The sequence below is a fragment of the Myotis daubentonii genome, chromosome 5 (genome assembly GCF_963259705.1).
Source record: "Myotis daubentonii chromosome 5, mMyoDau2.1, whole genome shotgun sequence".
Lineage (NCBI taxonomy): Eukaryota > Metazoa > Chordata > Mammalia > Chiroptera > Vespertilionidae > Myotis > Myotis daubentonii.
The window spans coordinates 46,355,889-46,382,788 of NC_081844.1; the positions used below are offsets into that span (position 1 = coordinate 46,355,889).

Below are 26,900 nucleotides of genomic sequence, written 5' to 3' on the forward strand. Positions count from 1 at the left end.
TAAGCAATGGGAAGACAATGATGGATTTTAATCAGGAGGATTATATCTACTATGATAGGAAAGAGATTTATTATGAAGATGGCTATTTGGGAAGTTAATGCAGCAATCCAGTCAATAAATATTTAAGGGGCACATTAAGGCAGTGTCAGCAGAGCTGAAGAGTACAGATTTGAGAGGTCAAATAGGCTGTATGTGGTGACAATTTGCAAGCTAAGGATAAAGGAAGGGATGAAGTCAGAAATGATTCTCACATTCTGAAAAGGTGAGTGTGATTTTAACACATGAACACATGTCTCATGGAGCTGGGGAATTTTGTGCTACAGGAAAAAGATGAGAAATTTAGTATCAATATTGATTCGAACATGGAATATAAGTAGGGAGGTCGTGAGAGATTTACATAGGGCTTACTACTTGCCAGCACAGTTTCAGCTAATTTTTTTCTTTAATACTGCTCATCTCAGTGAGGTAGGCAAGTAATATCACTATCCTCTTTTACACATGATTAAGCTAAGACAGAGGAAAACAAAGCAACTTGCCCAATCAAGTTCAACTAAATAACAGCAACATCAGGATTCGATCTCAGATTGTTCTCACTTTTAGCCTCTACAACTGCTACATCTAAGGTCAGAGCTCCAAGATCATTGGAGACAGAATAATAATTTTTCTGTGGTAGTTAATGCTTGAGATTAAAGTTGATAGGCTTTTGGACAATGTAAAACAATGGTAAGTATTTTAGGTACTTCTTTTTTTTTTCTTTTTTCTAGAAAATTCATACTTCAGGTCTTGAAATAAATATTTTAATTAAAAATCAGACTAGCGAGGAAATAACATGAAATAATCATGAAGTGCATCATTTAAAAAGTAATCATATGTGGTATGTTTACAGTATGTATTTGTACTATACAGAATATACAGTATATCTGTACTATAATGTATATACAGTATATTTGCTACACAATTATATACAGTATGTTTACAGTATATATTAGTAAATAAAGTAGAATAAAACAAAAATGGTTATAGATGACATGAGCAGAAGAAGGAAGAGTAATAAATTGATTATTCTTAAAAATATAGAAAATCAATGATTGCAAGAGTTATGATGCCATGAGCAAAAAGGAAAAAAAAAATCAACACAAAGACATGATTTATAGGATAAGATTTTAGGGTTTTCTCTCCTTGTTTTTTTTGGAATTAGTAGGAATGATATAGAATTAGAAGTTTTCTAATGGAAGACCCTGGAGGGTGAGATTCCATCTATGAACTCCAGCTCAGAAGTGACTCTGTCTGTCCCGTTTGTTCTGGCATTTTCTAAACCCAACATCATGTTAGTGACATCAAATATTTACAACATGTATTTTTTCAGTAAAACTAGATAAGGGGACACAACTGAGGTGACAATGAAGTTTTGAGAAATGTGCATAAAAAGTTGAATCTAACCATGTTAAAAGGAAGGAGACCACTAAGAGAATGTAAAATGAGAAGAAAAAAATTGTAACACAAATCCTTGGAGAATTCCTTTTGAAATTGGAGAGGAAAAGTACCAACATGGTGTGATTTTACTTGGCAGAAATGTAGAGAAGGAATTGAAAGAGAGGGAAACTAGTAGCGGTATGGAGAGGTTATTTCAAGAAGCAAGCGTTTGACTAATAAATTCAGAGAAGGTAAGAAAGCTTGATCTGATATAAAGGTTATTGGATACCGTGGCTAGATCACAACTTAAATGATAGGGAACTTTCAGTAGTAAAATCAGGGTCCAAGTTTATAAGAGTAGTGTCAGAAGTTTAAGGATGAAAGGAGTGAGATTTTCTGTGGTCTCTATATTTTGAAGCCATGACTGCATAGTGATGAATCTTCACCACACTTTACACAAGTTACAAAGGAGCTGACTCCATTCCTGCTTAGGAAGCAGTCCATGCTGTTTCACTGAAGTGAATGGTGATTTATAAATATAAAGAATGTAAAACAAAAATAAATAGTGTCCTGTTCTTCCTGCCTTTGTACTAAATAACCATGCAAGGTTCTCCATACTGTACCGAGTATGCTACATTAGCAGCACCAATGAGCAGAATGACCCAAGAGGAAAAGATGTGTGTTGGATGCATCATCAGCACTGCTATTGGCTTATATCATCTGGGTTTATAACGAAAAGTAGAATAATCAGCAAGTTACTTACACCCAGGGGATTATCATTTCTGCTGTTTGACCTAGCATGTCTTTTAGAAGGACTCCTCTTTGCTGAGTTTCTCAAAGTTGATATTAAATTTTTAATTAAAGTAGAGCTCAGTAAGAGCATCTTTACCACTTTGCAATCAGCTTTGAGTCTTAAGACATAATAACTGCAGTGCTAATATTAATCAGAATAATTATTCAGAAATTCATAAGAGTGTGTCATGGGGTAATTGTATGGATTAGGAAACTGAAAGCCTTTCTGCTCCTTCCTCCGTTTCAGGACTTGATGTAAGAAAACAATGACTATGTATAGATGGCGGTACTAACTCATTTTAGAGCATTGTCTTAGCAATTATATCCAGAGCTTGTGACACATTATTTGGATATTCTCAGTGACAGTAAATTTTCCTTCTTTGAGGATGGATATAAGTTAGGGAAATGGCTTTAAATTTTGAAGGCATTGTGGGGAATAAGGTAAAGGTCAACATGAGAAATTGTATTGCTAATCAAATGAGGAGTAGTTTTAATAGTAATACTGTTTCCCCATAGTAAATTCCCCTTAATACCGGAATGAATAAAGTAGAATAAAACAGATGTTTATAGATGACGTTAGCAGAACAAGGAACTCATTTCCTTGTGTATTGTGTCAATAGTGTCACGTGTCCACATTATATTGAGTAGAACTTCAGTATTAGAATGCAAAAATACTCTTGAATATTTTGAGAATAGAGTGTTAGAGTGTGGCACTAAGTTTTTAATCATGAGATGGTCACTGCAAACTGGGTAAGCAAAACACCTTAGTTCAAGCCAGCCATTACTTTATTTATTTTAAAAATATATTTTATTGATTTTTTAGAGAGAGAGGAAGGGAGATGGAGAGCAAGAGGGAGAAGGAGAGGGAGGGATAAGAGAGAGAGAGAGAGAGAGAGAGAGAGAGAGAGAGAGAGAGAGAGAGACAGACAGACACTGATGTGATAGAGAAACCTTTATCAGTTGCTTCCTATACACACCCCAACTGGGGATCAAACCTGCAACCTGGGTATGTGCCCTCACCAGGAATTGAACCAGCAATCTTTGGGTGCATGGGATGATACTCAACCAACTGAGCAACACTAGCTAAGGCAAGTCAGCATTTCTTAATTGTAAATCACAATAATATTCATATCATGGTTGGGGACAGGGACAGTGACTGTTCAAAGGTAAGATTGGACATGAGCAATTTTGACCAAATGGCAGTTATTTGAATGTGTAGAAAAGGCACATTAAGAAAGAAATATCTAGAAAAATAGAGGCTATAGACAAATAGAAAACTGAATATGTGCCAGGAAGAGATAAAGAATAAAGGAAGAGGGTTGAGATAGACTAGGGATAGTCAGTAAAGAAAGGCCATTTTTATAACATTATGTTAATTGGAGAATTAGCTGAATTGCCTGGGAAGAAAAGTGCCTTTTAAGTTAGGAGAATTGTGATAACTTCTGGAGTTTTGTACAGCGCGGGCCTGTTGTTGGGCCACAGCCAAATGTTTCCAGATGGCCCTGGTAATCAGGAGGCCCCCTAACAACTCACTCCAGAGTCTAAAACAAATGGAAAATGAAAGATATGGCTCCTTAGTAAGATTGCCTATGCATTCAAACAGTGGCATCCGTTATCGAGCATTCTGCTGATCCTGTGGCTGCTATTCCTATCACAGAAGCTATTTTACTTAAGATGAGAGGAGGTCTTGTTATAAATAACACTGCCTATTATTCCTGTACTATTTAGATGACATACCAACACTGAAGGAAATAAAATGAAATAGACCCAGAGAGAATTTTGTAGCAATTTCCCCCTTTTATATGCCACATGGAGCCATCAATTTCTGAGAAAAATTAAGATTTAAGATATACATGTTAGCACACATATATCCATGTATAAAATAAGAAACTACAGTGGGGCCTTGACTTACGAGTTTAATTTGTTCTGAGACCGAGCTCGTTAAGGAGCTCGTTAACTCAAATTACTCTATCAACTCAATGCAAAAAATCAGCCGAGAGACAGCTGGTATCTCAAAAAACTCGTTAGTCGGGACACTCGTAAGTCAAGGCCCCACTGTACTACAAATTTTTCCTAGATGGGTTTTCACAATGGAAGGACTTTTTCATGTATATGAAAAATGAGTATATTTATTTTCAACTTCTGTAATAGGGCAGACAAAAATATAAGCATGAATAAAAGGCAGGAATCTCATCTTTGCTTTATGTTAAAGTATGAAATAAATGTAAAGAAATATATTCATTTTTTTTTCTGAGATAAATGAGACTGCTCTACAGAAGATTGGTAATAAAAGAAAAGATTTCAATTGACATATTATTATAAAGATGTAACCTAGAAATTTTAGAAAATTGTGTTAGAAGAATGGGGATAAGTTGAAGATTAGTAAAAATTTAAAGGAAAATATGAATATTTGATAAACAAATAGCCAATCTTGCTTTCCTTTTTTTTATATCATACAATAGTTGCTAAATATTACTGCCTGTTATTTATTGATTGTCTGAAAATTGATTACTAGAATCTGTATATTTTAGCAGTTTTTATTTATGAAGCAATCTATTTTTACATAATTCTTAATTACAAAGCAATTCTGTTTTTGTGGAAGAGATGAAATGAAATAATGTTGGTCCTGTCCTTTAAATAGGGTTAATTAATTTAAAAAGATGTTTTTGATATTATGCTCTGGATTGTTAGATTATGTTTGTGGATAGCTAATTTGTATTCCTTGGATTGAAACAACTTTTGAGATTAAAAAATATCAGGAATTTATTTACTCAAAGCCATGTGGCTGACTTGAAATGGTGCTCTTAAGCAGTGGATCGTTTAACATGAATCATTTCCATAGGGCCTTGCAGGGCATGAGTCTTAGAAAAAGTAAACCCTACTTCTCAAAGGAATATGTTTAGATTTGTATTTTGAAATTTATTTTGACTATATTGTGGGAATAGAATGGAAGGGGCATAATTGGATGAAGGAGGAAAGTTGGGTAGGTATTCCAAAAATCAATTAAAAGCATCAACTCTGAATCCAGGTTGCCGAGGATTGAGCACAGCATACTTACTAGCTGTGCGACTTTGGGTGAATCACTTAGTCTCCCTATGTATCAATTTTCCTATCAGTAATTTAGGAATAATAATAGTTGTTACCTCAGGGGTCATCATCAGAAACATATGAGTTAATGTATCAGAGAACATGCCAGGCACAAGGCAAGCACAATGTAAGTGCATGTGATAGTAAACTAGGATTAGAATGGTGATAGAAAGAAGTGGACCACATTTCAGTACACTTAGGTATTAGAATGAGCAATGCTTAGTGGTGGTCTGACTATAAGTAGTGAGGAAGGTAGTGTCATATGCCATTCACTGAAATATAGTCTTAAAGGATAAGGGATTGTGTAAGTCATGGGAACTTACAAATATATATATTCCTAAGAATGATGGTCCTAAGCCAAAAAATGTTGGTAATAGTCTTTATTTTGTCTGAGTAGAACATATGGGATAAGTTAAGTCCATGGGAAAGATAAAAATTAAGTGTTCTGAACTTCATTTAGTTACTACTTGACTGAGTGATATAAGTGAGAAAGAGGTTTCCCTCCAGTGATATGATATGGGTGGTGAGAGTCTTGCACCCAACTTCTCTTTAATAAGTTTGCATCATCAGTAGGTGATATGCTTCACAATCACACTGACCTTCTGGTATAAAAGTATCATTAGCACAACAAAGCCTTTTAAAGAAATCATTTTTATAGGGAATGAGCTATTATAAATATGTATAAACCATCTGTAACTACAGTTTGTTCTTATAACTAATGGTTTTTAATTGTACCCTTTTTTAATGAGGCTGTCCTAAAATATGTTTACAATCACATAGTTTGTTAAAAATAATGTAGGTATTTTTATAAACCTAGAATTATTATTTTAATGTTTTATAATTCTTTGAATTCCTTAAATAGAATGCTAAGTAAATAAGTGCTCCTACATTTGATGGATCATTGATTGATATAATCTTCATATTTCTTTTAATTGTTGGTTATTTGTTATTTTATATAAAAGGGCATTAAGTTGCAAGTAAATCCATGATTGTATGCCAATGTTATTAACTTATCCTTTCTGTTTTCCTTATTCTTCTAGTCTGCTCCCAATTTTCAAGAGGAGTCTATGCTATTTTTGGATTTTATGACAAGAAGTCTGTCAATACCATCACATCATTTTGTGGAACGCTCCATGTCTCCTTCATCACTCCCAGCTTCCCGACTGATGGCACACACCCATTTGTCATTCAGATGAGACCTGACCTCAAAGGAGCCCTTCTTAGCTTGATTGAATACTATCAGTGGGACAAGTTTGCGTACCTCTATGACAGTGACAGAGGTAAGTGAAAATATCCCTATCCCTTGATAATGGGTCAAATTCAATGCTTACCTTGACACTTATATGGGACGTTACAGATCTACCTAGCTGTCTTAAAGTCCAAAGGTTACATGGTTTAATTTTGCTGTGTAAGTGAAAAATGCAATTCAAAACCTGGGAAACATATTTAGAGTGAAAATAAAAAAAAATTGTAAATGTACAATTTACAGATATAGACTGTGTCAGCCAAAGGCCCAGCTGTAATGTAGAAAACACTTTCTGGTAGCAGCAGTTAAAACTCTGTGGTGACTAGATTACTAGCTCAGTAAAGTGGTTGCCTTGAAAATTCATTGAAGTAAAATTTGTAGTAATCTATCTATCTATCTATCTATCTATCTATCTATCTATCTATCTATCTATCTATGTACACACACATATATATATATATATATATATATATATATATATATATATGGCTAATATGCAAAGTGTCTCCTCGGGAGTTCGACCAGAGACCAGGAGTTCGATCGCTCACTATGATGTGCGCTGACCACCAGGGGGCAGCGCGAAATAAAGGAGAGCCCTGATCACCCGCCAGGCCTAGGGACCCTACCCATGCATGAATTTAATGCACCGGGCCTCTAGTACATAAATAAGAACTGCTAAAGAAATTTATAGTTATCACATATTTTCAAGTGCAAAAGTTTATCAGGTAGTTACCATTATTATTTAACTTAGCTTTAAAATGGGATTGCTGAATCTCAGACAAGTTAAAGCCTTGCTCATGGTTCTGCAATATGTGATCCTGCTGACAAAGGTTTTCTGACACCAGATTCATGTTTATTTCACAATTCTATCTGATTGTTTATAATGAGATGTTCTTGATTAGCATGCTAATTGGATAGAGTCTTGGCTCATTATATAAATTTTATTTTGGGGGTGGTCCTTCCTTGTGTTTTCTCTGTCCATTGTTGAGAAGTTTAATATTAGCAGACTTGCCTGATTCACATATTGTAGTATCCCAGAAATCTTAACCATCCCTGGGTCCATGATTCAGCGTCAGTTGGTCTGTGTACTACCTAAAATTGTATGTACATTTTGTGCACATGTTCATTTATGTAATTTTCTAGAAGGAGTATCCATAACCAAACTGGAAAGGGTTAAGAACCATTATTGTAAGAGTACCTAAGTACTCTTCTTCAGTAGGTTGCTTCCTGGAATATTTAAAGGTTCAAATGAAAAACAGAAGCCTGTTTCCACCAAGACAGGGCACCTCGTTCACCCGCAAGGGCAGACAGGAAGAAAGCCAGCCATCAGTCAATTCTCCATTGATCAGTTTGTAGTCATTTGCTGCAGGAGGCTCAAGTCAGGAGTGCTCAGCTAGGTGTCTGATTCTCTGCCCCGTCCTCCCAGTCCGGACAATGAGAATGCTCAGTGGAAAAATGAGTCAGCACTATACAAGCTGAAAAATGTGCCTTGTCAACAACTTTTTCTTCAGGCTTTGAGAAAGGAGCGCTTTGCTCTTCCATGGCGAATGGAAAACTAAAACACAGAACTATTTAATGTGAATATGGACTCCAATGTGCTGGATAATTCTGAACCATACTTTATATTAAGGTGGTAAAAAGCCTTATATAACTGAGCCAAATCTCAAGTCTTTCCTCTTAGTGTCTAAACTCCTTGAGTATTCCATTATGTTAATAAAACTAGCCTTAAATTGGGAGTATTCTCAGCAGCTCTTTCAGCCTTGCATTCTGTTGATGTGATTTCCAACTAAATATATTTTATCTCTAGATACTCTTCTTTTTCATTGCCCTGACTCCAGACCAAGCCACTGTCATGTGTTTATCCCATTGTCTCTCCATTTCCACACTTATTTTTACTTAACTCAGTTCCATAAAGTAGCCAGAATTTTTAAATGCTTCTCTGAACACATCACTCTCTTGCTTAAAACACTTCAATGACTTCTCATTATAATGCATATAAAATTGAAAATCTTAGCACAGCTTTAACACTGGTTCCTGCCAATTTATCCTACTGTCCAGCCCACTCACTAAGCTAAATCCACCTAACCTACCTTCATTTGCCTCTCAGATGAACCTAAGTCTTTCACCTCAAATCTCTGCAGAGATCTCTAATTCTTTCTCTCCCTTCATATCTGTTTATATAGCATTTCCACAGAGATGCATTTCATACTGGTATTCTCTTTCAAAGCAATCTTTTCTTTTCCTACATAATACTTATCACAATTTGTGATTAATAATGGTGTTCATTCCTTCACCAAGGAATGCTACTGAGCTTCCACTATATTCCAGGGACTGTTTTAATCATGCAGGCTAAGGATTATCCTTTTTTATTTAAGATCTGGCTATAAACCTCAGGAAGGCAATGCCGAAGCAGGACCCAGGACACTGGTGTACAGTTCTTAACTGTACACACACAGTGCTGAAGATAATGCTGGGACAGAGTCGATAGTCAATAAATAGTGGCAAGAAGTGAATGGGTTTAGCCTCTGTGTATTTTAAGTTTGAGATGATGTTAGAACCTGCTGCATCTTGCTTGCTAAATCCAAGGATCAGAAGATGAATTCTCTTTACCGTTTCACAAAGTTGAAGGTGGCATTTTTACTTTAGGGACATACTTTGCCCTCACTGTGCCCTCTAGTTGAAACGGAACTTTTGAGAACATTTAAGTAGACAACAGCTGACATAAATAGAAAAAAAGAAACTCTAGTATTTGAGAGACTAAAGAAAGGAAAGCTCTGGGGAATGATGTGGTGAAGGGGGATGGATTTATGTACTTGTGAAAAGAACCCTAGACATTTAAAATGATTTTGTTAACATTTTAGAATTATTAAATGAAATTTAAGTGATGGGATAATCTCCAGTCATTAAATTATACAAATGAATTTGAGTTCAAGTGCATTGTTGAAAGAACAGGAGAGTTATAATATTAAGTAATTATAGTAAAGCCAAAAATGACATTATGGATTCATCTTTACATTTTTATTAAATAGCTGCTCATGTTTTAATATGAAGAGTATTGCACTGGCCTTTCATCTGCAACTATTTTCGGGGATAAGTGTTTAAGACTCAAAACACTGGCATAAGATTTGACCTTAATTTAGTGTTTTACTTGACTCAGGGAAATGGGATTTTTTTTATTATAATAATTTTATAGCTTTGCCATCATATTACATGCATAAAAGTTTATTTATGCATTCATCACATGACCTTGTTTCTTTCCTTTGGTTCTTAAGCCATTTGTTTGTTTGTTTGTTTGTTTTTTACAGTTCAGGGAAGCACCCTCTTATTTTAGCACTACAGGAGTTGAGAATGCATCTATGGTCTCTTTACTCATAGTACACATGCTTTTAAAAATAGGTTCCATAATTTCATCTCTCAACTTACATCTCTGCATGGTTCAATTTCAGCAGATTTGGTCCGTTCTTCTGGAATGATATGCTTTTAAATTTATTTTCTGTGTTTAATAGGCTTTATTTTCTGATGGTCTAGATCAGGTAACCATATTTAAAATTTTTAATTTCTAAATAAAAGAATTGATGTTCTTTGGAACAGCACAGGGCTCAAGCATGAAAATGGCTCCCCAACATTCTGGTCTGCATAAGAACTAGATGAAAAAGACTGAAAGTGCTTCCATGCTGCTTCTTTGCACTGCTCTTAAGAATAAAACCTTCCCTGCATCCAATTACTCATGACATCCAGTGCTGAGCCACAGTCCAGAGAGTGCATCCCAGTTGTAAACAGAGGAGAACGTAGATGTCTCCTAATCTTTGTACAGGTCATTTTTGATTCTTTCAAAGATGGGTGAGAGGACTGCTGAAAATGTTCATGGGTTTCTGTGTGACCTTTAGGACTGCTGGTGTCTTCGATTTATCCAAACATGTGGCAATGGCCTGGCAATACTTTATGACCCAGTGCTCTTTCTAAAAACTGATTATTATTCCTCCATAGAGAGTTGGTAGATAGACCTTAAATACATTTTGAACTATGGGCTAATAGGGTTATCTATGTCAATGAATTAAATACAGAATTATTTTTGAATATATATATATATATATATATATATATATATATATATATATATATCTACACTAATAAAAGAGAAAAATGGTAATTGGCGTACGACGATACCCTTTTCATTGGCTAATCAGGGCTATATGCAAATTAACTGCCAACTATGATTGGCAGTTAACTGCCAACAAGATGGCGGTTAATTTGCATAGTAGGCACAATGCAGGGAGGCGAAAGGGAAAGCAGGAAGAAGCCCCCTGCCACTGACAGTGATCGGAAACTCAGGGGGCTAAGAGCTGGGGCCATGATTGGAGAATCAGGTGCCTTTTCTGCCCTGGCCAGTGATAGCAGGAAGTAGGGGTGGAACCAGCGATGGGAGCTGGACACGGTCGAAGCTGGCAGTCCCAGGAGCTAGGGGTCCCTTGCCTGGGCCTAAAGCGGAGCCCACGATTGCGGGGCCGCTGCAGCTGCGGGTCCCCGCTGCCCGGGCCGGATGCCTAGGCCAGAGGCGTTAGGCCTGGGCAGGGGCGGAGCCTGCAACTGCGGGGAGCTGGGGGTCCCCTGCCCAGGCCTGACACCTCTGCCGGAGGCCTCAGGCCTGGTCAAGGGGCCGATCCGGTGATTGGTGATCGGAGGGTGATGAGGGTCAACTCCTCTGGCTGAGGCATCAGGCCTGGGCGGGGGGCTGAGCCGGGGATTGGGGGGATATGATGGTCCCCTTGCCCAGGCCTGAAGCCTGGGTCAGAGGCGTCAGGCTTGGGCGGGGAGTGGAGCAAGCGATCAGAGGGAGATGGGGGTCCCCTGCCCAGGCATGATTCCTGGGCCAGAGGCCTCAGGCCTGGGCGGGGGCCAGAGCCAGTGATCAGGGGGAGATGGGAGTCCCCTGTCCAAGCCTGACACCTCTGGCGGAGGCGTTAGGCCTGGGCAAGGGGCCAATCAGGTGATCAGAGGGTGATGGGGGTCTACGCCTCTGGCTGAGGCATCAGGCCTGGGCTGGTGGCAGAACCAATGATGGGGGGAAATGAGGGTCCCCTGCCCAGGCCTGACGCCTCTGTCAGAGGCGTCAGGCCTGGGCAAGGGGCCGATCCTGCGATTGAAGGGTGATGGGGGTCAATGCCTGAGGGCTCCCAGTATGTGAGAGGGGGCAGGCTGTGCTGAGGGACACTCCCCCTCCCCTCACCCAATGCACGAATTTCGTGCACCGGGACCCTAGTATATATATAAAAGCCTAAGTGACCAAATGACTGAATGACCTAATGACCAGTCACTATGATGTGCACTGACCACCAGCGGCAGATGCTCAACACAGGAGCTGCCCCCTGGTGGTCAGTGTACTACCACAGCAGGGGTGCCACTCTGCTGATCAATGTGAGCCAGATGCAGGACTGACGGCTGGTAAGTGCCGCTGCAAGTCTCTCCAGATCCAGACTTACTGGGCATGAGCCCGCAGCAGGTGCAGCGGGCTGGGATGAGTGGTGGTGGTGGGGGGGAGGAGGACTCCACCAGTGCACGAATCCATGCACCCGGCCTCTAGTATATATACTAAACTAGAACCAGACTCAATAAAAAGTGCTTTTTATTTATCAGTTTAATGTCAATAAGGTAAGGTAATATATTTCTACAGACAGTAGGTAAAATCAGAACTAATGTTTTATATCTTCATGTCTTGGTTTTAATTTTGAGCCATACTGTTTTCCTGAAGGGAAACACTTTTATTTCAGAACCAAGAAGACATCATGCATAGAATAAAAATTCTTCCAAATAATACATTTTCTTTTTAGATGTTCCTGAAAAAGTCAATGAGAGAAATATATGTTAATTTAATATGGCTTAGGCATGCTGCCATGATTTAGTGATCATGAATATTAATTTCTGTGCCTGAAAGATGAATAAGGCCAGTGAATTTTTAATGGACCAAAGAAAATATTTTTAAGAAGGAAGACATGGTCTGAATGAAATACACCTATTTGCAGTAATCATTTTTTAATTCCACCCATTAATGTTCAAACTAAAACATTTGGACTCACCTGTTTTTAGGCTGATGGATTTTCTATAACCTCTCACAATGTTATTAGCACTAGCTCACAATGAGACTGAACTACTGCTACTAATACTTAGAGTTTTGGGGAGATTAAGATAGGTTCGACAGCTATAACTAGTGCAGTAAAAATTAGGCATAAGGGGATGTAATGTAATGTAATCCAACAATTCTTTAGCCATTCTTTATTTTAACTAAAAGTCTGAGAATTTAGAACTTAATTTTCAACTCTTGTATGTTTATGAGGTTTTTCTTGAACATATTTTAAATATATTTACTAAAAGGAACAGTTAATTTTCTGGATTTTTCTGTATAGTATATGAACAACTATGCATTTTAAGTTTTCTGTCTTTGCTGTAATAACTCAAATATACAGTAATATGTATATATTAGAGTTGAATAATTAATACCTACTAATGGCTTTAAATAAGCCAATATTCATATAGAACCCCCATTGTTCACCCATATTTATATTCTGAATTAGGGAAGACTCATATTATAAAGATACTTCTATGCTAGTTTGTGTGAAAGGGAAAGAGGTCCCAAGTAATACTTGCTTCCCAAATTAGAATATGGTACCAAGAGACTAAGAGCATGTGTTTATGTTATATTTAAAGAATTTAATTTCACTTCAATATTTATAACATGCATTTATTTTCAGTGATTTTTAAAGTTTAAAATGATCCATTAATTTAAAAAACACAAGATAGTAACAAACTTTTCCTTATGGGGAAGAGGCAGATCAAGTTGAGAGAGAGTTTGAGAGGGTTACTGAAAAAAGAAATCTAAGAATATGAATCACTAAACATATGGGTCAGCAGTCTCTTCAAATCCTGAGTCCGATGATACCAAGGTGTGTGACTTATTTCCACTGTCGTTAGACGATTTAATGTTGTTCAGTGTCTTCTGATGAAACTAAATTCATCAAGTGTGATATATATATTACTTGAGCAGTTTAGCTTCTTAATAGATGAAAGTTATTTATTTCAGTTTCATAGGTTACAAAATATTAATTCTGAGAGTTTTAATAACAGAGAATCCACACCAACTGAGTTACTTTTGACTCAGAATAAATGAGTCTGAAACCCAGCCATTACTTTAAATGAATTCTTATTGATTTTATATACCATATTCTTTGACAAGAGGAACTGCAAATAAACATTAGGCTAAGAAATATCACTTGATAAATTCCATTTGCCAATTGTCATTTATATTTAAAATTCCTTGTAACATATGTTGAAAAATAGGACAGAATGTCAAGAACATCACCACTTGAAACTTATTTTAGTGGGTGGTAAAATTCATAATTAAATAACTAAGAAATAAAATAATTTATTTTCTAGAAGAAAGGAAGCCCACTTGTAAGTGCTCGATGATAATATGTGGATAGCATATAGAACATCATCTATGGGTGACATGAAAAAGTTGCATAATGATTGGAATGTGGAAAAGTACAATCTTGACAGTAGAAGAAAAAATAGCTTTTTTTTTTTCCTACTTGGAAAGAAAACTGGATAGAGTTAATGACTGTTTTGATAGCTGTTGAAATGATCATGATGACCAGCTGTGCATTCTATCTTCATTGAAGGAAAACAGGAATAGGATTTGAATTATATTATGGGAGCATTTCATTTACTTACAGTGAATCATAGGTGATCCATTGTTATTAAAAGATGTTTTGTCATTAATAATTTTCTACCATAGCATTTTATCTCTTTATAAATTTTTCCTTGAGCAATTCTTATTTATACTATAGTTTTTTGTTACAAGACTGGATAGAGGAAACTAATTTTACCAAAGAAACATAAAATTTACTTTAAGTTCAATTTATGGTTCAGCTTTTCAAATTGAAATAAAAGTAATGTCTTTTACATTTTCATTATGAAATATTTTAAATAACAAAATATAGAGGATAATACAAAGACCCCCAAGACCTCTTAACCAAAGTTAATGACCATAATATGAGAAATCTTGTTTTACTTATAGCCCTCTGCCTTTCAGTTATTTTGAAGAAAATACCTGACATCATGACATTTCATCTGTTAATATTTCAATGTGTATTTAAAAAAATAATTCCCTTGTTTTAAACATAACCACAATATCATCATATATAAACAACAATAATTCATTATTTTTTTCATATATTTTTTATAGTTTGCTTGAATAAGGCTAAATATAAGGTCCAAATATTTCAATTGGTTAAGATATCTCTTAAGGCTTTTATAATGTAACTAGAGGCCTGGTACATGGGCTGATCGGGCCTTCCAGTTGCTGGCCAGGTCTTCCTTCATTCCACGCCATGCCCTGGTGGTCAGCACATGTCATAGCAAGTGGTCTCGCAGTCAAACTCCTGTAGAGACAATTTGCATATTAGGCTTTTATATATATAGATAGATGTAGAGTTGTTTACTGTTTGAGTTTTGATGATTACAACATGATGGCTTTTAGCATATTACTCTTTGCCTTATATTTCTTATAAATTTGTAGTTTGATCTAGAAACTTGATGGGATCCAAATTCACTTTTTTGACATAAATACTTCATAGGTGGGTTGAATATTCCCTTTTGGAGACATATAACTCCTGGTTGTGTCTCTTTTTGAGTTATTAGCAGTATTATGATTGTTGACTTGATACATTAGTTCACTAGGTGCTACAAGGTTGTTACAATTCTAAATCTATATTCATTTATCATGTAGTAGCTGGAGTCTTCCCAAAGAGCAAAACCTCCTTTAATTAATTATTATCCTGAGTCTAGTTCCTATAGGAAAGGCAGGAAAATGCTTGTCTCTCTTCATTTACCAATTTTCAAAGTAATAACTTGGCTCTCTAGCATCTACAATGGCAACCAAATATTTATCATTACAAATTATGTATTTAAAATGTTATGTATTTAAGTCTTTTGCAGGTACTATTATTCTTATTAATATTCAAATTGCCCCATCTTTATTTAAAATTAGAGGCATAATGCACAAAAATTCATGCAAGAGTAGGCCTTCCTTCCCACAGCTTCCCTCCGGCACCCGGGACCCGGGCTTCCCTCTTCCTCCCACTGGCAGGACCCTGGCTGGCTTTGCCCCAGCCCCCAGCTTCCTCAGGGCAGACGTCCAGAATGATGTCCAGAAGACGTCCAGTCTAATTAGCATGTTACCCTTTTATTAGTATAGATGGTCTTCACCAAATTGACTCCTGAGTCCTCCAACACAATGCTGATAGTTTTGGAGAGCTTCCTTGCTTTCTGGTATCAAAGGTGTTCTAGGCTCATTTTATATACTCTTGGCCTATATGGAATATATACAATTTTTAATGATACTTGTTAGGTTCAAATAGTTTTCAACAACATTTAGAATATGCATATATTTTTGCTATGATAAATAGGTTTAAATAAATTTAGTACATGAATAAAGCTTATAGAGTGATGTTATCACTTTAGGTAAATCCCACATTTTTAAGGTAAAAAGGGATCCATATTCTTTTGGGAAAGATGCAAGTCTTTTTGGAATCTGGAAGATGATATGATTCTGAATTCTTTTTGGATCTTTAATTTGTGTTGTTCCTTAAGCTATTAATAGAAATGATGGCCCTAGCCGGTTTGGCTTGGTGGATAGAGCGTCAGCCTGCGGACTGAAGGGTCCCAGGTTCGATTCCGGTCTAGGGCACATGCCGGGGTTGCGGGCTCGATCCCCAGTGGGGCGGGGGGGGGGTGCAGGAGGCAGCTGATCAATGATTCTCTCTCATCATTGATGTTTCTATCTTTCTCCCCCTCTTACTTCCTCTCTGAAATCAATAAAAATATTTAAAAAAATAGAAATGATGGATTTGAGCTGGCTGTGAAGTGTTGCAGCATGTTAAAGACAGTTTATGTACTGGCTTTCTAAGTGCTAAACTGCAGATTTAACTTAAGGAAATAAATTCCCAAGTTGTTCTCCTTCTCAATCCTGCATATGGGGTAATGTATGGATATTAAAAATATAAATAAGATTTTAAGGTACATGATGCTATAAACACAGAAGTAGTAAAATGGTTTTACATTTAAGAAGTTAAGTAAATGTAACAAATCTGTGCTAGAAAACTAAGTTCTACCATCTGGTTAATAAGTGAACATATTAATCTCTATGGGATCAGTCCCAATAACAAAACATGAAACAGAAGGCTGAGAAAAAACAATTTCAGAGTAGAAATATAGGAGGAAATAGAGATTATTGGTTCTTAGACTCAAATGGCACACATAGATTCACCTCACTGAAAATGTACTCAACTTCTTCAGGATATCATTATGACATAATAGACTAACATACATAATGAAACATTTTCTTCCACTCTGTCAGAGAAATTTTTGTAATGTCTTTGATTTAACTCAAACCAGAGGTATTGAAGACATTATGCTGTAATAATATCCAAAAAATAGAGCTAAAAGAAGGGGATACTGTTCCCCCTCCAAACTATGACCCTTTAGTCAGAACAATAGCATTTAGATAAAATGTGATGTGAAAATATGTAGAAGTGGATCAAGATCATAGCTGTAGCTTTTTAGAAAAGTCAACATCAATTTAGTTGCACAAAAAATACCAGCCTTAAACATATATTCACCCCCTGGTTGGGTAGCTCAGTTGGTTACAACATGGTCCAGATACATCAAGGTTGCAGGCTCAATCTCCAGTCAGAGTACATACAAGAATCAGCCAATGCATGTATAAATAAGTGGAACAAAACAGTGTTTCTCTCTCTCTCTCCCCTTCTCTCTCTCAAACCAGTATATGTGTGTGTGTGTGTGTGTGTGTGTATGAATGATAAAAATACTCAAATAAGTCAGAATTGTGTTGTAAAATTGACAGCAAACACACACACACGTGTATATATATATATATATATATATATATATATATACACACACATACACATATATGTGTGTGTGTGTGTGTGTTTGCTGTCAATTTTACAACACAATTCTGACTTATTTGAGTATTTTTATCATTCATCATTTTTTCTTTGCCTTCCTAGGCTTATCAACACTGCAAGCTGTGCTGGATTCTGCTGCTGAAAAGAAATGGCAAGTGACGGCTATCAATGTGGGAAACATTAACAATGACAAGAAAGATGAGACCTACCGATCACTTTTTCAAGATCTAGAGTTAAAAAAGGAACGGCGTGTAATCCTGGACTGTGAACGGGATAAAGTAAACGACATTGTAGACCAGGTTTGCTATTCTCTGTTTTCTAATGGTCCTAAATATAGAATATGCATGCACTGTCAGCGTTTGGATCGAGTATTTGTGGAAGGTGCTTGAACAGCAGTTTTTACTTTATGGTTTATGTAGGATGCAGCAAAGATCATCAATTAAATTAGCTCCAGCTTCCGTTAGCAATAGCAGATGGTCTTCAATAATGCTGACACATCAGACTAATCATGAAATATAGTTTATATACTAGTATAATTCTGAACTTTTACATTTTACATTAGTGTTGCCCTAAACTTTGGTGTTTTTAATTGGAAGTTTAAATTTTAATTTTGTTGAACTTCTTAGAGATAAAGAAATACACATGTCTGGTTCCTAAGAGAAAAGTGAATAATTCATGAATTCTTTGATGATGCCATGGATTACTTCAAACAGTAGAGTACATTACTGTGTGCTAACTCTATCTTGTTGTCTAAATGGGTTTATGTCTCCAGAAAAAGCATGTATTTATTTTTCCCCAAAAGTAGTTTTTTTCCTCCTATTAGGGAGATTTTGTATCACTTTAAACCCATTAATCTATGGAATTAAAATATGTAGGGAAGACACATTCAGTCTGTGTTCACTGTTTGAGAAGCATGCTAGATAGCATATTCATTTGGAATGTTTTAAGGAGTAAGATGATTCCAGAGCTACAGATGCTTTATCTGTGTCTACTATGCTACCTTGCTTCAGTTTAAGATATTTTAGGATAGAAAGCCATGCAGTAATATATTATGAAAAACATTTAATCCACTATGGTTATAGAATGGGTAAGTGGTGACAGATGGTAGTGAAGCAGCATCATGACTTCCTAAGATCTCCTTTACAGGGCATCTGCTTCTTTTCTTAGCTGGTTGTGTGTGAGAGAGATTTCTAAATGCTCTATATGGCTGTAATATAGTTGATATGTAAAATAATACACAAACATATACATATATATATATACATTGAACTAGTTAGCCTCCATTTTATATATATTAGGATGACTGCCACCTCCTTGGAATAATACAGGTTCAGAAGAAAAACACAGAGTTGAGTATGCATTTCTTAGAGTTTCTAGGCTTTGAGAAAACAACTAGATTCACTAATTTGTAGAACACAAATCATTTTGCATATATAAATGTTGATGAAGCTTTAATGACATGTAATAAATGGATCTTTCATAAGATACTGAATAACTGAATAATGCTATCTTTTTATATGACAAAACTAAATGTTGTATGCCAGAGAGGTGAACATTTTACTAGAAAAATCTTGATTACTGTGTCAGGAGATGAATTTGAGATTGTTTTTAACCTGGAGGTCTTTTGTTCAAACGTGAACTTCAAAAACTCATTTGAATTTCATAGGAGATTCTCATTAAAAATGAATTTTAATATTAGCCATTAGTCTTTGCTTTAACATTTTAAGTAGTCCTAAGTTACCATAATAAATGTTGGAAAAGCCTATATGAAAATAATTATTTCCAAAATTAGAAGAGAGAAACTACAAGAGAAACTAGGAAGATATGGAATGGAATGTTTAGAAGCAATATGATCATGGTTAAATAAATAACCATTTGGACATCCATTCAAAATGTACATGGTATTTTGCACATATATATGATTTGTATTTTCACAAAACACTCTTAGATGTGTTAAATTAGTGTATGCAATGGATGTTGCTTTATTCAACAAACATTTATTGAGGACATCCTCTGCATCTGGAATGAGGGATACAAAGAAAGGTAAGAAAGAGTGGTGTCTTCGCCCCATGAACTCATTGTTTCGAAGGGAAGAAAAATGTACATATATAATTCTACAATATCATCAGTGATAATCAATGTGGTCTAAGAGGATGGAAGAGGAAGTACCTATCTTAACATGGGTGGGACGATCTATAAAGATCATCTCTATGTGGCTAGTGTAGATTCACTCATTTTTTTATTCACTAAATTTTCCCAAGTGTCTAACGTTTACTGGACAGGCAATGGAGTAAATTCAAGGCAGTAATGTTAAACAAATCAGTCAAGTCCCCATCAAGGTGAATATTCGTGGTATAATTACAGGAATTAATGCATTATTATGATAATGGTACATACTATGAATGAAAGGACAGGATGTTACTTTTCTAAATTACAAAAAGGGATAATTTAGACTGGGAGATTATGGAAGGCCTTCAAGGAATAGAGTTTACTAGGCAAAAAGCAGGTCAAAGTACATTTCAAGAAAACATTATTTACTTCCTCATTTTATCAATAATTAAAAGAGAGTTGAGATGTGACAAAATTTTATTTTCATAGTAGCTTAAGGTTAGTAATAGAATTAAACTTTGTTTTGATTGTGAGTTTTTTTATCATTTGATGAAACCTGGAGACACTTATTTCTAGTGGTATTTCAGTAGGAAACACTCTCAGTCATGAAAAACATTAAGAAATTAATGTAACTTACTATTGTTAAAAAATACTAATGGTTATTATAAAGCAAATACATGACTGTTAGTATAGTCGACACTAATTCTTATATAGAAGTAGGGATAATCAGTTTTCATATCCCTCCTTCCTCTTAATGAACACTAAATTCAAGTAGGGACTACTGGTAGTACCATTTATACTGTTTTTTTCTTAATCCCCAGAAGAAAGATATTCATGATTCAGAAAGTAGATTGAACAGTAAGCAGAACCAACAGATATCAGTAGGAAATATGAAGGACATAGTCAATTCAGCTGATGCTTATTAATGTATATTTTTTTCATTTAGAAGGATATCTTGTCTTCACAATTCTCCTTTCAATATAGAGGGTCCATTTTTTAGAAAAGCCAATTTAGTGGTGTTACATAAAAATAGTTTAGAAAGTAATGTAGGTTAGAAAGTAATGTAAGTTCTAACTCCCTTCCAAACAACTACCACTTATTATCAAAGTAACATGGTAGAATACTTCCTAGGATTTTGCCCTTGCTCTTTAACTAAATGCATTGCTAATGGAGCACCTGACTTTGCCTGGGACACGGAAAGGTCAGGGAAGTCTTTCAGGCTATTCCATTGGGCTGAGATTCATTGTGCCTTAAGATGAAACAAGACAAAGGATATGGTGGTGGAGAGAGCTGTCCAAGTAGAGGAAACAGAATGTGTGAAGCCCCAATGGGATGGAAATAAGCCTTTTTTGTTACAAAAATACTGAGAGGCCAGAAGTCTCCTGTGTAAAAAGAGGGAAAAGTGGGCCCAGAGAAGCTTGAAACAACCACCGGATTTTGCAGCATATGAACGATTTTGACTTTTATGCTAAAAGCAACAGGAAGCCACCAAAACAATCAAGCTGGAGGTTAATGATTGGAAATTTAGTCTATTGCCCTGGCATTTCATGCTTTCCATTGGTGTAGCTATTTTATTAAAAATAAAAAATATACTTGAATATCCAAGTATCAGGACTAAAACATAGCCATTTTACCACTTACACTCTCTTTGTAACTGATATAGATCAGTGAAATATCAAATTGATTCAATAAAGTCCAAAACTGTTCCAGCATTACCAAAACAGCCACTTGTTCCATAATGCATTTATTTTGCTATTGATTTTTGACTTAGATTTATGGATAAATAGCTTCTCCAATACTTTGCTGCCTCAAGCTAGAAATAATAATGTTTATTTGAACTAAGCTATAAACATTTCAAGACTCTTAAGATAGGAATATTATTTTATAGATCCACAAAATAGTTCATTTATATGCTTGTTAATAGTTGTTTTAAATTTATGTATGACTATAAACTCTGTGTGATTATCTTTGAATGTAGACGTGCGAATATGAAATCTCAGACGTTGATTTTAGCTGTTTAATGTTTCATTGAAAGGACAAAAAACATAGCTATGTAGGGATAAAATTGTGACATGGATTCAACATATTTTTGTTTTTAAATTTCTTTAAATCTTGTGGCCTTATTTTCACTACTTTGTTAAGTTATTGACTTTGAAAGTTAACATCTATTAGGTACTAAAATGTACTGTTGTTTTTTCCTGAGAAAAATATTCTTTGGGTTTGGTAATTATATTTTATCAAATATGACTCATTGTGGATCATCAAAAAAAAAACAGAGAAGTTAATTATTCATTTTTTTCTGAGTCAGGTCATTATGTTAGTAATTTTACATTTATATTACTAATATTTATTAAATGATTTTTTTCTTTATCTGTGTTAGGTTATTACCATTGGGAAACATGTTAAAGGATACCATTACATCATTGCAAATCTGGTAGGTGAATTAATTAATAATTTTAATGAAGAATCCTATTAATTAAAAAAACTTTAGAACAACCAGCATTTATCAGTGGTATTCATAAAAATATATTTTGTTTATATTGATTGATTAGGTGATAATATATTTCTGAATTTCTGTTTAGATTTACTTCCCACTTTACATTTTTAGTCAATTTCTTCTTATTATAAATGATATAATAAACTATAGAACAGTATTTGACAAGCTTTATAAATTGTCTTAGAAGATGTATTTTTAACTACAGGAAAATTTTCAAAAATATATAAAATTTAACTCTCCCAATTTCCCCTTGTATCTCACTGTCACTGTATTTTATAAACTTTACCCTTTGCCCATTCCTTTAAAGTGTTTAGCACATGTAATATTCAAAGTGAATGCAAATTTGTGAGAATGTCTCAGTAAAAATTAAACCAGGAAATACCCAAATATAGAAAGATTAAATATTATTTATTTACTATTTGCTGTATAAGCAACACGATGAAAGTTGGGTTCCCATAGCTAATCACATTTTCATTATGATTCCTATCAAAGAATGGATTGAATGTCCAAGTGGTTAATTGTATCTCCCTTTCAAGTATACAGAACCAATTTTGAATTATTAGATGTTTTCTTTTTTAAAATACCTTTTATATCAGCAATAAAATAAGCTTAAAGCTTTACTTTTACAAAGATTTGTATTCTTTTATTAAGTACAATTTTATGTGATTGGGAACATCGTCCCTCCCAAATCTCAGGAAAAAAGGCAAGAAAAGTTGGACAGAGGGAGAGAATGAGAGATTATTCTAAATAGCATAATAGGACTCTGAAAAAGTTTCATATTTATACCAATGCAGATTTATTTCATAGTGTCTAGAATATTAGATTGTTACATGAGAAAACATTTATAGTAGTGATGGAAGGAGATAAGAGCAAATAAATTACAACCTTATAACTGATAAATATTTTTACTAGAAGGTGACACCAGTGATTTAGAATATTAAACCTCAAAGCTATATGCTATTGAGAGAAATTGGTTGTTCAAGATAAATTTCCGTTTGGCAATGAAATGGCTAACTACTATAAAAATTCACTAGAACTTACCCTTATCATATGATATCGTAGGTCCTAAGTCACTCCCTACTGGAGAAGCAAGAGTTAAAATAGATTAGCTCTGTATCCAGTCTCTTCAGAACCAAATTTCTGAGCAGAAAACAGCCTGGACAGTCAGTCCCCTGTGTGAATTGTGCCATTTGATGAACAACACACAGCCACATTGAAAGCTGCGATCTTTAAAAATGTCCAGATGGAGATGATTTTATTGGAACATTGAGAAATAATGACAGAAGGTGGCTCATCAATTTGAGAGTTGATAACTGACACTATGAGACGTGAAACAAGTGTTTGAGTGACCAAAGTAAAAATGTTTTAAAAAGAAAGAAAAAGAAAGTTCATGTTGCTATGATGCTTCTAGGGAGAAACCTCCCCAATCTTTTCTCTGAATTAAAGCTTTGCTTTTTCTTCTCTGAATAGTTGGTATCCTTGCCATATGGAATTTCTGATTAATCAGTAAATTCAAAGAATCTGTAGTGAGTTTCAGTTTCTGAGAAATTATAGAACACTTGAAAATTTCACTGACTTTTAAAATTGAAGAATGCTTTCCAAATTTGAAGGGCTTTTCATCTTCCAAATTATTGATTGAGGATGCCCCCTTTTTCTGTCCAGGGTCTGATGAGTGTTACGGTTGGCAGTTATGCAAGAGAAAAATCTTTACATTTTTGGTTAATTTCCTCAGGAATTGCTGAATGCTTGCTTAGGCTGTAAGTTCCTGATATAGCATTTAAAAGGATAACTTGTACATAAAGTGATAAAGATGCGGTTCATAATGGAATCCTTTTCTCATTTCTTCAACTCCTCAAATATTGACAATAAGCATGGCTGTCTACCCCCCACCCAATCTACCTTGCAATAAAGCACACTCAGTGAGCCTCCCTCAGGCATACAGGAATTTCAAGTGTCTTACTATTAAATTACCAAGCATAAGCATATATTTGAGAAAAAGTATTTGACATGAAGAATGCAATACACATAAACAGAAACAGGGAAAACTGGAACCACACGAAAAATGTTTAAATATGTAATGAGTATCTGCAGAGAAATAAGAGAAAATATATAATCTATAAAAAGAAAAGGATGCTATGGGAAAGAAAAAATTAGAGAATAGGAAAGAGCTCTGGGAAGTTCACTTATTTTCTAATGTAGTAAGTAAAATTGAATGGCTTTAAGGATAAAGTTGAGAAAATCTTTCAGATTAGGTAACAAAATAACAATATAATATAAAACAGTGTTACTGAGTATAAGCATTTAGATGGACATAATTGTGAAAATTGGGGAAGGAAATTATCAAAGAAACATTCAGAAAAATTTCCTATAATAAATGACAAAAATCAGACCACTGAGTATATACAATATATATTTTTCTTTATTAAGGTATTACATATGTGTCCTTATCCTCCCATTGTCCCCCCTGGTGTCTGTGTCCATTGGTTAGGCTTATATGCATACAAGTCCTTTGGTTGATCTCTACCCCTCCCCGCATCCTCCCCTGCCTTTTCTCTGAGTTTGACAGTCTGTTCGATGCTTCTCTGTCTCTGGATCTATTTTTGTTCATCAGTGTATGTTGTTCATTATATTCCACAAGTGAGACACATAATATTTTTTTTAAAATCATCATGCAATCACAGAGATAAATAGAATATTTTAACGATTTCAGGTTGGTGGGAAGAGGGCAGGTGTATGAAGCAGGTAACATCCAAAAAATAATAAGAAATAATAAAATTGCATTGTTTAGTAGAAACCATGAAAGTCAATGGAACAATGCCTTTAGATAATGAGGTTTTTGAATTAAAATTCTATGCCCAGCCAAAATACTAATCAAATGTTAGAGCAAAATAAAGGTATTTTCAGACACTCGACATCTCAAAAGTTTACCTCCAGTGTACCTGAGGAAATTATTGACTCCAGTAGAAGAGAGGAGTAAAAGATGACAGAAAAGTGATCCAGGAAACAGGAGAACTACTAAGAAAAACAGGGTAGGGTCACAGCTGCAGAGTAGAGGAAAAGAGCAACCAGCTCAGATCATAGGAATAATTTGCTCCTATATAATAATAGTGTTAGAGCTCTTGGAGCAGTAACTCATTACTAAGTATCTGTAACACCCGGATGGTGCTCTGTGGTAGATTTAATAAATAAAACCTAGTCCTTCTCCATGAAATGGAGAACTCTTATGTATGTACAGCCAAAACCAAGCATGGATTAAGGACCCACCATGATGCCAAGGCTATGCTAGATGCTGGTGAAGAATTTTGGCTGGAAAATACATGAAACATTTACTATAGGCTTTTCATCTCTCTAACGTTCTTTGACATTTGTAAAATCCACAAGGCATAGAGTTATTTGATAAATGTCAAGTTCTATTGGACATAAATGTATTCTCTGTCTAGGGATTTACGGATGGAGACCTATTAAAAATTCAGTTTGGGGGCGCAAACGTCTCTGGATTTCAGATAGTGGACTATGACGATTCCCTGGTATCTAAGTTTATAGAAAGATGGTCAACACTGGAAGAAAAAGAATACCCTGGAGCGCACACGACTACAATTAAGGTCTGTATCCACCTGCCAATATCTACATCTATATCTACATCACCATTGATATCTACCTGCTGGCTAGTAGCCTGCTCTCTGGGACACTTTAGGAAGAAGATAAAAATCTCAATTGATTTTAGTAATAAAAAAAAGAAATGTCTTGCTTTGTGCACTCAGCCATAGAATCTCTGAATGCTGAGTGCAATGCGCTGCTCTGATACTATGCAGACTGCTCTTTTATTTTTCATGGGTTTGGACACGTTGAGGTCTTCACCTGTTTATTCAGTGTATTTTATTGGGTATACACACACATGCACAGATTTAACTCCAAATAGCAAATATTTCTGCTATTTATAGGAAGGTACTTTTCCGCTGGTGGTCACTTTATTGCAAACAGAGATACGAGTAAAGCCTGGCAAAGAGTGGGACGAGGAGTGAGTGGCAGCAGATGATGTTCATTCTTTATGAAAATCAAGAGCAAACATTGCAAAACATTTTTAGATGCATAGATTTAGTCTGTTTCTTTGTGTATCATAAATAGCTTGTGTATGAATCAGAGATAGTGTTATTTCAGTTGCTCTCACAGTTATGTCTCTACGTCACAGAGACATTTTGTGTTGTTTTTCTGCACATCTTGGAAAAAACCAATATTGGTGTTTGTCTTTCAATTAGCATCTGGCCATAAGACTAGTTCTAGATAAGGATTCGAAGGTTTGAAGTTCTCAGCTTTTGGATGTGTAAATGGATCCTATTAACTTCAAGTCAAATTCTGAAAAGCATCCCATAGGATGTGAAAGAATAACCCAGAGTTCATTTTCTCTCAAAACTAGGTGACTTGTTGTTTGGTGACTTTGAGACTCAGCATGCATACTGCGTATAATGCAGTGTGGGCTTGTGGGACTACTGTCACCTAACAGGCTTCTGCAGAGGCCAGTGGACACTGAGTGTTCCAGTCGGTGTCACTGTGTGTGCCCCTCGCTCAGTGGAGGTCTGGCTGCTGACCCAGTTGTGTGGAATTGCAGGCTTCCATCCATTCAGAGATGGTACCATTTAAGTTATCGGATGAAGAGTGCAAGTGGCATTCATCCTCACATGGAACTAAAGTGCCCTCTTTGAATATTTTATTCGTCATTGTGTTGCCTCCCACTGCTGCCTGCTGGGAGAAAGATGAAAGCAAAATGAGATGATTT

General features: G+C 35.5%; 1 protein-coding gene across 8 annotated transcripts in view; it reads left to right on the forward strand.

Moving 5' to 3' along the window:
- GRIA2 (glutamate ionotropic receptor AMPA type subunit 2) overlaps positions 1-26,900 on the forward strand; it is a 124,146-nt gene that overhangs the window by 50,139 nt on the left and 47,107 nt on the right. For all 8 annotated transcript variants that reach the window (XR_009453015.1, XM_059697706.1, XM_059697707.1 and 5 more), the window contains exons 3-6: positions 6,333-6,572; positions 17,623-17,819; positions 22,010-22,063; positions 25,567-25,728. Coding sequence is in view for 7 of the 8 variants with exons in the window: in XM_059697706.1 (XP_059553689.1) it covers positions 6,333-6,572; positions 17,623-17,819; positions 22,010-22,063; positions 25,567-25,728 (653 nt within the window). In the remaining variant the exon portion in view is untranslated. The remainder of the gene's footprint in view (positions 1-6,332; positions 6,573-17,622; positions 17,820-22,009; positions 22,064-25,566; positions 25,729-26,900) is intronic.